This window comes from Motacilla alba, chromosome 28 (genome assembly GCF_015832195.1).
Source record: "Motacilla alba alba isolate MOTALB_02 chromosome 28, Motacilla_alba_V1.0_pri, whole genome shotgun sequence".
NCBI lineage: Eukaryota > Metazoa > Chordata > Aves > Passeriformes > Motacillidae > Motacilla > Motacilla alba.
In genome coordinates, this window is record NC_052043.1 from 710,395 (window position 1) to 724,690 (window position 14,296).

The window sequence follows — 14,296 nt, forward strand, 5'->3', positions numbered from 1 at the left end:
CAGCAGAGCTGGGATGGGATCTGAGTCCTTTTCCAGCTCCTGCAGCCTTAGGATTGCTCCTTGTGGGATTTCTCTCCCTTTTCCCAGGCAGTGCTGAGCGTTTGGGGTTTGTTCCAGGGCTCTTTTTGTGGTGATGGGGAAAACATGAGCAGAGTCACTTCCCCCTTCCTTGTGACAGGAATAAAGCAGGATCAGAAAAAACAGCCTTTGGTGGGGGCCAAAGGTCTTGCAGAAGTTGCCTCCATGGAATGGCAGCGAGCAGAAATCTCCAAGGATTTTCCAGGTGTTTGGATGTTCTCCTCTGGTATTCCAGGTTCCAGCCTCCCTCTGGGGAGGATTCAGACCCTGGGCTTGTGTTGACTTTGAGCCTGATTTGATTCCTTTCCCTGGAGAACGCGCACACGCGAAATGAATGGTCGGGAAAGTGGATCCAGCCTTTGCTGTGAGGGAGGAACTTGTGATCCTCTCCGAAGCCCTGGCAGCCCCAAAGCCCTGGGATTGGATCTCGCTTGGATTTTCCTCCTTCCTTCACTCATTCACTTCACCAAGCAGCTGGAATCCAGCACCCGCCTGTGAACAAGGAATGGAAAAAGGGATGCTCAGGAGCCTCTAGGGTGGGACTGGATAATCCTTGAGGTCCTTCCCACCCAAACCGTCCTGGGATCCTGTGATTTATGACCCTTTATGCCCCACATCCCCTTCCTCTGCCCCAGCCAGGCAAACTCCTCCCCTGCCCCCCAAATCCCTCCGGGAAACCACAAAGAGAGAATGGAAGAATCCGACTGAGGGGCTGAAATGGGTTAAGGAACAAGATTAGATCAAATATTTCCGAGCATCTGGGGCTTCTTGACCACCCCATCCCTGGCTGTCAGACCCTGAGCATTCCCAGAAGGAGTTAAGGGAGACCTGGGCGGGAGCCAAGAGCTTTTGCCGGAAGCTTTATCTTCCCCCCAAAAAGAATCTGATGTCTGGAGCTCTGGACGAGGCATTGTCCTCATAAAACACAACAAAAACAACAAAACAAGCCCTGCTATTCCCAGCTCTGTAACAAGCCATAAAATGGGGGAGGAAAAAAAAAAGGCAAAAAGAAAAAAAAAAAAAAAAGGCCCTGGAAATGTAAGAGTTTTATTAAACTGGAACCATGTGTTTCCCATAGTCCCGTCTCCATAAGCTGTGCACATCCCGTCCATGTTTATGTTCTCCTCGGGGGTGTGAGGGGGTTTTTTCCATGCCTGGGAATGATTAGGAGGGAGCCTGGATGAACTCATGTCTCCTGTGAGCAGCACCAGGAAACCTGCACACACCGGGAGGAGAGGCTCCGATCCTGCGGGAGGCTGGGAGGGGAGGAAGGTGAGGCACGAGGAAAAAGAGAAATGGAAAAAGGGAAATTCCAGAGTGGAAAAAGAGGAGAAAGTTGCCCCACGTGGCTCATTGTAGGAAGCGTGGATTGAGGATGTTCCCTGGATGCTCCTGAGGGCCTGCAGCGATCCTGCCTCACCCAGGGAGGCTCAGAGAGGCCGTGGGTGATTTAAACACCCTCCTCCTCTTCTGGGGTCTCCAGCACCCACCAGGCTTTCCTTAAATGAGGAGATTATCCTGGAAACGAGTGTAGAGCTCCCTGGAGACTTCCCAGGAAAGGAGAAGGGCCAGGTCTGGGATTTGCCGGGAGCCCTCGGCCTGGTTGGGGACATCTGGGCACAAGGAGCGGCCACAGTGTCCGTGGGGAGCTGGGTGGTGACGTTTGGATTCAGATTTGGGCAGGAATGCCCCGGGAAGAAGGCTCAGAGGAGGAGTCTCGGGGGAAATGGGTAATGGGATATTTTTAGCTGGAATTGGCAGTGCTGTGGTTGTCGTTTCCACGTGGGTGAACAGCCCCAGGGAGGACTGGGAAGGACTGGGAATCATCTCCTGTCCAGTGAGCAGGTGTGGTGACACCTGCGTGGTGACAGAGCTTCAGAGAAGGGACATTACATCATGGAGAGTGACCTCAGAGATCCCAGAGATTACGGAATTTCACCCATTTTTCCTGGTCCTGAGCCCATTCCCTCCCTCTGGCCGGTGCCTCTCCTCCTGCAGGACATCCAGGACACCAAGGACTGGGCATCCATCATTTCCTGGGCATCCGGTTGCAAATCCCAGGCTGGTTTAGGCTGGAAGTGCCCTCAAAGCTGCTCCCATTCCATGGGCAGGGACACCTTCCACAGACCAGGTGCTGTTAAAACTTCCCTCCTTATTTCTCATGTGGAATCCTTGGCCTTGGCATCCAGCAGATGATATTTTTTCCCCCCCAACGATAAAGGGTTTTTTTCTATGCCCACATTCTCCTTCTCCAGGGATATCCATGCCTGGCAATCGAGTTATCCCTCTAACTATTCCTTTAGTGACAAAGTGGCTCCCTCAGCTTTGCCAGCCCTGGGACCAGGGACTTTCTCTGGGCCTTTGATCCCTTCTGGAGCTGTTTTACAGCTCATTCCCTTTGATGGCCCTGTCCTTATCCCTGTGGAAAACCTCTTCAGTTTGGGGTCTGTAAATGTCCCCAGCAGTACCTGGACATTTTTTGATGTATTGCTCCAAGCCTGGCTGTGGACACTTCCAGGGACAGGGCAGCCAGAACTTCTCTGGAATTGCATTCCAGGGCCTCCCCACCCTCCCAAGGAACAATTCCTCCCCAAATCCCACCTAATGCTGCCCTCAGTCCATGTGAAGCCATTCCCTGTGTCCTGTCCCTCCAGGGCAGTTTAGGAACAGCACAGGCCACGCAGCCCAAGGTGGGGTTTGGTGGTCACTCTGGCCTGATGGTCACTCTGGTCTGATGGTCACTCTGGCCTGATGGTCACTCTGGTCTGATGGTCACTCTGGTTTGATGGTCACTCTGGCCTGATGGTCACTCTGGTTTGATGGTCACTCTGGCCTGATGGTCACTCTGGTTTGATGGTCACTCTGGTCTGATGGTCACTCTGGTCTGATGGTCACTCTGGTTTGATGGTCACTCTGGTCTGATGGTCACTCTGCTCTGATGGTCACTCTGGTCTGATGGTCACCGCTCAGCCTGTGGGGTTTGGTGGTCACTCTGGTCTGATGGTCACTCTGGTTTGGTGGTCACTCTGGCCTGATGGTCACTCTGGTTTGGTGGTCACTCTGGTTTGGTGGTCACTCTGGTCTGATGGTCACCGCTCAGCCTGTGGGGTTTGGTGGTCACTCTGGTTTGGTGGTCACTCTGTTCCTTCATCCTTTTAATTCCTCCTCCTGGTGAACGCCTTGAACACATCCCAAAAATAAGGAATCGCGGGAGCGGAGCCAACAAACACCAGCACCTTCCCTGGCAGAATTCCTGCTCCCCCCCAGCCCTGAGAGGCCAAATCCACCTCCTGCTCCGTGGCAGCTGCCAGCCAGGAGTGGCCTTTTCCAGGGAATGACTCCTGGAGCTGTTGGCACCAGGGAAATCTGCTCCTGCTGCTGGGTCCTGGCTGGCAGCGGGCAGAGGGAGCGGGAGAAAAAGGGTTTGCACCTCCCGGGAAGGCAGAGCTGAACTGTTCCCTCCAATCTGTAAATATCCAGAGCAAACAGATTTTCTGCTGGCTCCGAGTTTGTTCCCTCATTACCCCGAGCTGGGAAAGGGACCCTGCAGGACGGACTGGGGACACTGGGGGTGTCCTGGCCAAGGGTGACATCACTGAGGGGCTGACTCCAACCCTCACACGACCCTGACAGGCAGAGCCAAAGGATTCCAAAGGAAAATCTCCTTCCCCAGACCTTGGAATATTAATAATGCCTGCAAGGCAACAAAATAATGATGCAACTGCCCCGGGGGACGTGGAAGGGTCTCTGCCAAGCAGCTCAGACACAAAGGCTCTGCTGTGTGCGCTTCCTGCTGGAGGCTGCACGGATCTGGAATGACAGGAATCGTGGAATCCCAGACTCCCAGAGTGATTTTTGGGTTGGAAGGGACCTTAAGGATCAAACCCAACCCCTCCATCCTGGTGCAGGAAGTGGCCAGTGCATCCCAGGGTTTGCTGCACACAGATTTCTTCCCATCCCTTTTGGGGTCTTGCTGTGTTTTCCAGAAATTCCTTTCAAAAGTGTCCTGAAGGTTTTGGATTCTTCCCAGACCAGTCAGAGCAGCACCCATCCAGACCCTGGGGTTTGGGATAAACTGATAGAAACCTCTGGAAGCCAGCTTTGGAGCAGGAGTCCTCCAGTCCTCCATGGCCTGCTCAGGAGAAGTGAGGCCGTGACCCACCTGGGGCAGGAGGGGAGTTTGGGACCTGGATATCACCCACGAGGTGATGTTGGCAGGGCAGGGCAGCTGTCCTTGGCTTCATCTGGATGAAATTTGTTCCCCTCTTCCTTCGAGTGGCAGAGTGAGGCTCTGCCCCAGCGTTTGGGACATCCCAGGGAGGCCACGGGGCTGAGTTTGCTGCTGGGGAGCAAAATCCAGTGTTTTTGTGGCCCCGGGCTGCAGCTGTGCCACGGCCAAGCTGCTCCACACAGCCTGAGCTGGGGCAGCTCCAGCCTTGCCTGGGTGGCCTGGCAGCTCCAGGCGCTCCCTGTGCAGCCCCTTCTGAGGGGAGAATCCCGGGACAGGGAGGCAAGGGAGGGATGTCCAAGCAGGAGGAGGGCTGAGGGGGTTTGCATTTACCAGCTGATGCTGCACGAGGAGCAAACCAAACCCTCTGAATGCCCTTGGAGCAGGAGCAGAGCCACCCTTGGAGGAGAGCTACAGAGGATCCACTCACCCTGATGCTCAGCCTGGCTGGTGAGCCATGGAATCACAGAATTCCAGGTTGGAAGGGACCCCCAAGGACCACTGAGCCCAACCCTGCATTAAATGGCTCCTTTAACCTGGAATTCCGGGGTGGTTTGTGTTTGAGGGGACAGCAAAGCTCACCCTGTCGTGGGACACCTTCACCTCCGTGTGACCACGATGGTCAGAGGGATGGAGCCCCTCTCCCGTGAGGGAAAGCTGGGGGAAGCAGGCTGATCCAGGCCTCAGGAGCCCTGACAGGACACAGAATTTCATTTAATCATCCCCTGTCAGCAGCTCCTCAGCCTTTCTCACAGCTGTTCCCCCATCCTGCTGAAATCCCAGCAGCTTTCCCGTGCAGGATCCAGCACCTCTTGTCCCTCTGTTTCCACGTTCCTCCTCCTGCCTGCATTCCTCAGCTGTGACGCCACCTGCTTTTCAAAGGAAGGGCTCTCCGCACACCGAACAAGGTGGATATTTTGGGATTTTTTTCCTCCAGTATTTTCCCTTTCTTTTCCCATTTTTGCTCCACCACAGAGCCCTGCTGAGCTGAGTTACTCGTGAGTGACCCTGGGGTGCCATCCTTGCCCTCTGCTCCCCTCCTGGACCTCTCCAGTCCCTGTGGATTCATTCCTGTGCTCCTCCTCGTGCCAGCTGATGCTCTGGGCACGGACCTGGCTTTTCCTCATCTGTTGGTGCAGGGAGACAAAAGAAGGATCTTTTCCATGAGGAATGGCTCCAACCTGTGCCTGCTCACAGCTTGGGTGTGCTCGGGAGGCAAGTGCAGAGCTCTGCCCCATCCTCACCTTCAGGAAGATCCAGGGTGGATTCACCATCCCGGGGTTTCTCCAGACTGAGCTGTAGGGAGGGATAGCAATATTCCAGCTTTCCCTGAAACCACCCTCCTGTTTTCCCTGGAAATCAGCTCACGTGGAATTCTCACCTTCCACAGGGGGAGAGCGCTTGTGTGGTCACTCGTCCTAAAGAAAATTCCAGCTCCTCTATCTGAAAGTGTTTTTTGGTTTTTTTTTTCAGGCTCTGCCTTGGCTGATCCAGGCAGTGAGTGGCTGGAAATGCTGCCCACGGCACCGAGCAGGAGTTCCTGGGATCTGGGGAGCTGAGCCAGGGCCCTCCATCTGTTCCAGCCCCGCTGCCAAGCTAAACTCCTGCGCTGCAGATCACACAAAGGGGAGAAAAGAGCCACAAAAAAAAAAAAAAAGCTTGGAAAACGGGAAACTCGGAATTCAACCGAGGGCAGAGGGACTAAGGTGGGGCTGGAGCAGACAGATGTGGTGGGGAGAGCCACATCTGCCTGGGGAGATGGTGGGGACGCTCCAGACCCCAGGAACAAGGGCTGGATGTGCCTCCAGCCCACCTGAGGGCAACAAGAAAGGTGTTTGTATCCCTGCTTGGAATTTCACAGGAAATGGAGGGATCGCCTTACTCCTGGCAGGAGAAAGAGGCAATTTTCCTTCTAAATCAGGCAGCTCCCGTGTCAAAAGTTCCACAGCGAAATCCCACTGCACTCAGAGCAGGGCTTTTTATGAATAAAATCTTAATAAATGTCCAGGGCTTGATTTTTCGCAGCAGCCTCGCCCGGCTTTGATCTCCCCTTGCCGGGGCTCAGCCCCTGCCAAGCCAAAGAGGGAAAAAGTCCCTTTCCCCGGGTTTAAAGCAAAGGGTGTTTTTCTAAAGCTCTTGGCCGTGGAGCCGCGTGTGATACATCATCCCTCGGCCCCATCCATCCCTCCTCTCCCAAATCCAGAGCACACACTGAAACAATTTCCCTGTGGTTTCCCTCCTTGGTGGAGTCGAATTCCTAGAAAACAAAAGGAATGTTGCAACCCTGGTCACAAGCTCGGAGGCTGGAAATGTTACACACGGGCCGGGCCGGGGATCAGCCCCGGCTGGTGGCACCTGGGTCCCAGCCCCACATCCCTGGATTCCTCTCTGGATCCCAGACCCACATCCCTGGAATCCCCAATTCCTCCCTCAGTCCCAGCCCCACATCCCTGGAATCCCCAATTCCTCCTTGGGTCCCAGCCCCACATCCCTGAATCCCCAATTCCTCCTTGGGTCCCAGCCCCACATCCCTGGAATCCCCAATTCCTCCACCCCTGGATCCCAGCTCCACATCCCTGAATCCCCAATTCCTCCATCCCTGGATCCCAGCCCCAAATCCCTGGAATCCCCAGTTCCTCCATCCCTGGATCCCAGCTCCACATCCCTGAATCCCCAATTCCTCCCTGGATCCCAGCCCCACATCCCTGGAATCCCCAATTCCTCCCTGGATCCCAGCCCCACATCCCTGAATCCCCAGTTCTTCCATCCCTGGATCCCAGCCCCACATCCCTGAATCCCCAGTTCCTCCATCCCTGGATCCCAGCCCCACATCCCTGAATCCCCAATTCCTCCATCCCTGGATCCCAGCCCCACATCCCTGAATCCCCAATTCCTCCATCCCTGGATCCCAGCCCCACATCCCTGAATCCCCAATTCCTCCATCCCTGGATCCCAGCCCCACATCCCTGAATCCCCAATTCCTCCATCCCTGGATCCCAGCCCCACATCCCTGAATCCCCAATTCCTCTCTGGATCCCAGCCCCTCATCCCTGGAATCCCCAGTTCCTCCCTCCCTGGATCCCAGCCCCTCGTCCCGGGAATCCCCAGTTCCTCCCCGGGGTGTGTGACATCCGGGAGTGTCCCCAGCCCTGGGAATGGCCGGCGGTGTGGGGAGGATTTCGGGATTTCTGCTGGCGCTTTGCCCCAGCCCTGAGGTCACTCCGAGCTCCCTGGGTCTCACCTGGTCCTGTCCGACCCCAAAATCTTGGGATGGGCACAGACTCATCCCAGTGACCCCCCAGGGAGTGCAGGGGCAGGAATTCCTCCCTGGGAGGGGGGTGAGGTGCAGGAATGGATTCCCAGAGAAGCTGTGGCTGCCTCAGGGATCCCTTGGGATGGGTTTTTTTTGCATTCAATATTTATTTTTTAATTTTTTTTGGTACAATTTAAGGGCATCTGCACGAGGTGCAGGAGCAGATTCGTGTGGGTCATCCCAGGAGGTGCCTGGCGTTCCCTGCTGCCAGGAGATGGGGAGATTCCCATCCTTGGCATCACCTGGGCTCATCCCCTCAATTCCCTGGCTCGGGAAGCCCTTGTGTCCACACAGGGCCTTTGAAATGTGTTTTTGGCAAGCAGAGCTCACTGGACTGAGCCAGAGGTGGGGCAGGAAGGTGCTCCGAGCTGATTCCTGATTCAATGTCAGGGATGAGGAGAAACCAGCCTGGTTTGGGGCCAGACCCCGCTGGTGGTGCGCGGGGCTGGGAAGCCAGGGAAGGAGTTAATGCTGCGGAACAATTCCCTGAGGAAAGCTTTGTCCGGGCTGGTTCCTGAGAGCCTCTCAGTGCCCCGTGTGCTGCTCGCTGCCACCTTTGATCTCCAGCTCCTCCTGAAATTCCACGGGGAGGTTCTGGAAATCCCGAGCAGTGCAGGGCCAGCGTGTCCTCATCCCCGTGCCCCCCTCAGCCCCTTTTAGCCCATTCCCATGAGTGAATCCCCCCATTCCCTGCTCTCTGAGCAGCGTGAGCAGCGTGGGCTGGCCGGGGCACAGCAGCAGCGTCCATCCCACGTTCCCTGACCCCGGCACCACAAGAGCCTGGATTTGCTTTTTGCCTTTTTTTTTTTTCCTGATTTTTTCCTGAGATGACATCACGGTTCAGAGCTGCCGCTGCCCTGACAGCAGTTGTGTCACCCTGGCAGAAGCATCACGGGCTAATTTTAGCCCAGGCAGTTTTTAGGTGACACTTTTCATCAGAGCAGGAATGGAAAAGTTCAGGGGGCTCTCAGGCAGCTCTGCCGGGGGTTCCTGACAGGCCCTGATGGGCTGAACCAGCTCAGCTTTGATGCAGAAATGAAGAGGGGAAGGAATCAGGGCTGACACCCAAATCCCCAGCTCTCCTCAGACTTGGGAGATCAAAGAATCCTGGAGTGATTCGGGTTGGAAGGGAACCTAAATCTCATCTCACCCCTCCCCTGCCGTGGCAGGGACACCTCCCACTGTGCCCGGGGCTCCAGCCTGGCCTGGGGCATCGCAGGGATCCCGGGGCAGCCCCAGCTGCTCTGGGAATTCCACCCCAGCCCCTCCCAGCCAGGAATTCCTTCCCAAGATCCCACCTAAACCCCTCTCTGTCCGTGGAAAACCATTCCCCGCGCCCTCCATCCCTTGCCCAAAGTCCCTCTCCGTGCTTCTTGTGGCTCCTTCAGGCGCTGAAAATCCCCAGCTGGGGCACCCCAAGCTCCACTGCTCCAGCTGGACAATCCCAATTCCTGATTTCCCAGTTCCTGACATCCCAATTCCTGATTTCCCAATTTCTTAATTCTCAGTTCCTGATATCCCAATTCCTGATACCCCAATTCCTGATTTCCCAATTCCTGATTTCCCAATTCCTGATTTCCCAATTCCTGATACCCCAATTCCTGATATCCCAATTCCTGATTTCCCAATTCCTGATACCCCAATTCCTGATATCCCAATTCCTGATATCCCAATTCCTGATACCCCAATTCCTAATATCCCAGTTCCTGATACCCCAATTCCTGATTTCCCAGTCCCTGACATCCCAATTCCTGATTTCCCAGTCCCTGACATCCCAATTCCTGATTTCCCACCTCCTGATACCCCAATTCCTGATATTCCAGTTCCTGACATCCCATTTCCTGATTTCCCAATTCCTGATTTCCCAATTCCTGATTTCCCAATATCCCAATCCCTGCTATCCTTTCCTCACAGAGAAAGTGCCCGAGCTTGCTGAGCATTACAATGTTGAATTTAACAGCTTTCAAAGCAGCTTTAAGCCCCCTGCCCTGGGCATCTCCATGATTCCAAAGACGTTGAAGAATGAGGATCTCATCCCATTTTCCCGCAGGCTTTTCCCACCTCCATGTGCTGCCTGGAGTTTCCCAAAATGAGGAGATTGAATCTTTCTTCTGCCCTCACTGGCGTTATTCACTGCTCGAAGTTCCACCTGCTTGCCCAGGAGACGTGGCAAGAATTCCCGAATCCAAACTGGGAGAGCTCATAAATCCGTTTTGGGTTTATTGAATGATTTGGACAGATAATGAACCGTCTGCAAATATTTGATTTCATTAACGGTGGAGTTTTAGGCTGTGCTTTTTCCTTTTCCAAACAGCATTTCAGAAGCTTGGATAGATACAATCATTGAAAAATTAATTAAAAAGCCCTTTGAAACCAAATTTGCGCTATCTGAAATCAAATTCTAAAACATTCATCAAATCACCCCTAAATCAAATCACCCCTCAACGACTCCTCCTTTCTCCTGGTTTCTCACTCTGCTCGGGGCAGCAGAAGCTCTGCAGGCTCTGCTCCGAGCACAGAGCGATTAATGACAATTATTACTGTAATTAACAACAATAGTAATTAACGACAAGCGTTCCTGCACGGTGCCTCAGTCGTGAAGGGTGAGACCCTTCCCGGGCAGCTTGTGGCGGCGCCGTGAGCTGAGCCCAGCTGGGTCCGGGGCCTCTCTCCTCCAGGGGGAGGAAAATGCCATTTGGGATCTTTCCTGGCTCCTCTTCCCCATGGGATGGCCCAGTCCTGCCCTTCCCACCAGGAAAAGCCCAGGATTTGAACGGGAATGGGGAATGGGAATGGGAATGGGAATGGGAATGGGAATGGGAATGGGAATGGGATGGGATGGGAATGGGAATGGGAATGGGAATGGGAATGGGAATGGGATGGGAATGGGGTTGGGATGGATGGGGTTGGGAATGGGGTGGAATGGGAATCAAATGGAATGGGAATGGGAATGGAATGGAAATGGGAATGGGAATGGGAATGGGAATTGGAATTGGAAAGGGAATGGGAATGGGAACGGGGACAGGAATGGGAATGGGAATGGGAATGGGAATTGGAATTGGAAAGGGAATGGGAATGGGAACGGGGACAGGAATGGGAATGGGAACGGGAATGGGAACGGGGACAGGAATGGGAATAGGAGTTGGAGTGGGAATTGGAGTTGGAGTGGGAGCTGCCTCCTGGCACAGCTGCGTTCCCTGCCCAGCTCCATTCCCGCCTCTGCCTTTCCAAGGCGTCCCACAAGGCCGCTGTTAATTAGGCCGCTGTTAATTAGGCCGAGCCTCTCCTGACCCCTCCAGAGCCGGCAGGGGCTGGCTGGGAGCAGGGCTGGGAACAAAGGAGCGCCGGGGGTTTCAAAGGGAGCAGAGGAGAAGGGCTCAGGCTCTCCTGGAATTCCGGCCCCGCCGGGAATGGAGCCGATGGCTGCAGCTGGAGCCTCCGGTGCTGGGGTCAGCAGGGGACGGGGCTGCAGCAGCTCTGGGGTCACCCCGGGGGATCCTCGGGTCTCCCTTTGGATCCCGCTCGGTGCAGGAGCTCCTCTGAACGCCTTGGGGCTGGGAATCAGCTGGAAACCATGGGATTTGGGCTTTCCCGGGAGGATTCTGGGCTGGCACCCTGGGAAAAGCCGTGGGTGTGCAGTGGCACGGAGCAGAGAGAGGATTTATGTGCATTTTATTCTATTTGAAGAAAAGCCATCGGTCGTGAGGCCTACAGCGAGAGGCAGAGGAAAACTGGGGGTTTTTTTTGGTTTCATTGTTCTGTTTTTTCACAGAGCCAAAGAGTGGAGTTGAACTCCCAACTGACAAAGTTCTTCCTCAGAAGGAAGACTGAATATCTGCATCACGCTTTTCCTTTTAAAATGATTTCTTTAGAGAAAATGCTTCTGAGCCTCCAAGGCTTTTCTCCTCTGGAGCCAGGGTAACTTTTGGGTGTGAAGATCCTAGGCTGGGTCACCTACTCCTTCAAAACCCCACGTTTCAGGCAAGCTACACTAAAACCAGGAAAACCATCAGCCAGAAAAGTGCTTTTTTCACTCCATACTTCTCCCTGCTCTACCACACCACCACCTCCCCCAAAATTAACACCGATTAACCCCCGATCCCTTCGAAGCGCAGCCGAAATTCGGGATCAGAGCAATGCCGAGGTGCCACCGGCTGAAGCCGAGCTCTCCCCCAGCCCCTCCTCGGAGAATTTTGGCTGGAGGATGCTGGGCTGAGCTACTCCCACCGCCCGGGCCCTCCCCCTGGCCGGGATGAGGCTGTACCTTTTCTGCTCTGCCCAGGAGCGAGCCTCGCAGTGCCTCTGCCCTGCCCAGAGCTCCGCTAAACAAAGGAGCCCTGGGCACATCCCAGCTCCGGGACCCAAAGGTATTTCCCCACTTTCCGCCTCGCTCCGGAGCTGCCCAGCTGATTTCTTTCCTCTTTATCGCTTCCTTTCTCTGTTTGATTGTGTTTTTTGGTTTGTTGGGTTTTTTTTTTTATTTTTTTTAATTTATTTCATTTCACACTCACAGCCTTGCCTTGGAAATGTTTTCCTGCTTCCTTCCCAACCGGTTTAAAATCCGATTTTTTTAGGGCTCGGTTCTCTCGTTGCTTTCTCAGTGTCTTTCTCACCAGTGGGCTTTGCTGGAATTTCTCAGCGCTGCGAAGAACTTTTGGAGGCTTTTATTCCATTGAAGCTGCGACTCTCTGGCGGCTGTAAATGACTTTTCCATGCCTGTGTGAGCTCTCCGGGAATGTCCCGTGTATCGATCATTTGTCAGGCTCCTCATCCCCCCGCGGGGAAATGGATGCAGCTGGAATTCCTTCGCTTTAAATCGCTGGAGTGCGAAACTTTTTGTGGTTTTTTTTTTTTTAATATTTTATTTATTTTAATTTTTTAAATTTTATTTTTTTGCCACTTTTCCCCGCATGTGCCCCGTTCCTCGGGAGCTGCGGGACAGGGAAGGAACACTCTGCCTTTTGTTTGGCTGGAGATAAGCGGAGCCCAGCTCGGGGGGCTGCAGGGAGGGCATTTCTTTGTCTCCTTTCCCCTTCCCACCCTCCTCACTCCCTGCGTTTGAAACCTTAGAGCCTGAAAAATTCCTGCCCTCAAGAGCTGAGGCATTCCCAGCTGGGACGCTGGGAGCAGCGAGGGAAATGGAACTTTGAATGATTTTTAATTATGTTAAAATAATTTTTAGGGTTTGGGTTATTTTTTTCTGGTGGTTTTTTTTTTTTTTTTTTTGTTGGTTTGGTTTTTGGGTTTTTTTTTGGTTTTTTTTTTGGTTCAGACACATTTTCTGTCCTGTCTGGGCTGATTTTCGAGGCTGGGCTGGCCCGGGAGAGCTGCAGTGGGAGAGCAGGGGGGACAGTCAGGGGTGGCTCGGGGGCCTCTCCTTCCCCACCCGGGGCCTCTCGCAGCACAGATTGTTCCAGGAGGATTCCTCATTCCTGCAACTCCAAATTTTGGGGGGCCTGAGGTGAGAGCTGCGCCCCGAGCCGCTGCTGGCCGGGAGGAGGAGGAGGAGGAGGAGGAGGAGGAGGAGGAGGAAGGATGGGCTCCCCACGGGCAGAGCTGGGGCTTTGGGAGGGTGGCCCTGGCCACGGGGTGGGCTCCCTTTGAGAGCCTTTCCCTTGGGATTTCTCATCTCCTCCCCCCTGATCCCAGCCTTGCCACCCCTGCCTTCTCCTCAGCCCCCCAAAATCACCCACCCCGTCCCAGGGGCCACCCCCAGGACATCCCTGGGGGGGTCAGAGCCGTGCCAGGGGCTGTCCCCACGCCAGGACAGCTGTCCCCTCAGCCACGGCTGAGCTGGGATCTCCTGGAGCAGCACGGAGCAGAGCTGTGGGATGATGGTCCGTGGGCAGGAGATCTTCCCTGACGTTCTCCTCCTGCCCGGGAGGACTTGGGCTGCTCTTTGTTTCTCCATCAGGACCATCCGTGAGAGGCAGCACCACAACCCTCGGGCATCTCCTGGCTTCCAGCTCTTGGGGAAGGGAAGATTTGGCGAGGCAGTGGTGGGGACTGGCAGTGGGGACACCGGGTGGGCCCGTCTGACCCCCGGGATCATCTCCAGGAGGAGCTGCTTGCACTGATCGACGACCCCAAAACCGGGAAACTCCTTAAAAAAAAAATCTCTTTCCCCTCTTTTCCTTCCAGAAAGGGAACTCCAGGACGGATCCTTGGCGCCCGGGCGCTGCTGCCAAAATCCATCCTCCTCCTCCTCCTGCAAGGGCAGCAGGGAGCCTGCAGCTGGACAAAGCTCCTGGGGACTCTGGGAATTGGGGCCAGCATGGGGGATTGGTGGCTGGCCAGGCTCCTGCTGGGCTGCACGGCCGTGCTGGCCGTGGCCCCGGCCCGGGGACAGTACGAGGGGGACCTGCAGAGTGACAGATTCGCAGCCTACGAGGAGAGACCCCCGAGCAGGGTGAGGAGAAGGGGCCAGGACTCGCTGCGAGGGTGAGTTGGAGTTCTGGTCTCTCTGGAAAAGCGGATTTCGGGCGGCGGGCAGAGCACGCGGAGCTGGGCTGGCAGGATTGCCATTCCCTGGGCTCGGGGAGGAGGAGCTGGACCTGGGAGGATCCCGTGGGAGCGCTGCTGGGCACTGAGCTCCTTCTGGGGTCACCTGCAGGGACTGGAGAGCCCCCACAACTGGAATTGGAATGGTTGTTGATTTTTAATTGCCCCCACAACTG

At 55.0% G+C, this 14,296-nt stretch overlaps 1 protein-coding gene across 1 annotated transcript in view; it reads left to right on the forward strand.

Moving 5' to 3' along the window:
* Positions 1-11,910: 11,910 nt before the first annotated feature.
* The window catches only part of FBN3 (fibrillin 3), a 75,532-nt gene continuing 73,146 nt past the window's right edge, over positions 11,911-14,296 (forward strand). The window contains exons 1-2 of the mRNA XM_038163549.1: positions 11,911-11,986; positions 13,761-14,060. Of these exons, the coding sequence (XP_038019477.1) occupies positions 13,894-14,060 (167 nt within the window). The 5' untranslated portion in view covers positions 11,911-11,986; positions 13,761-13,893. The remainder of the gene's footprint in view (positions 11,987-13,760; positions 14,061-14,296) is intronic.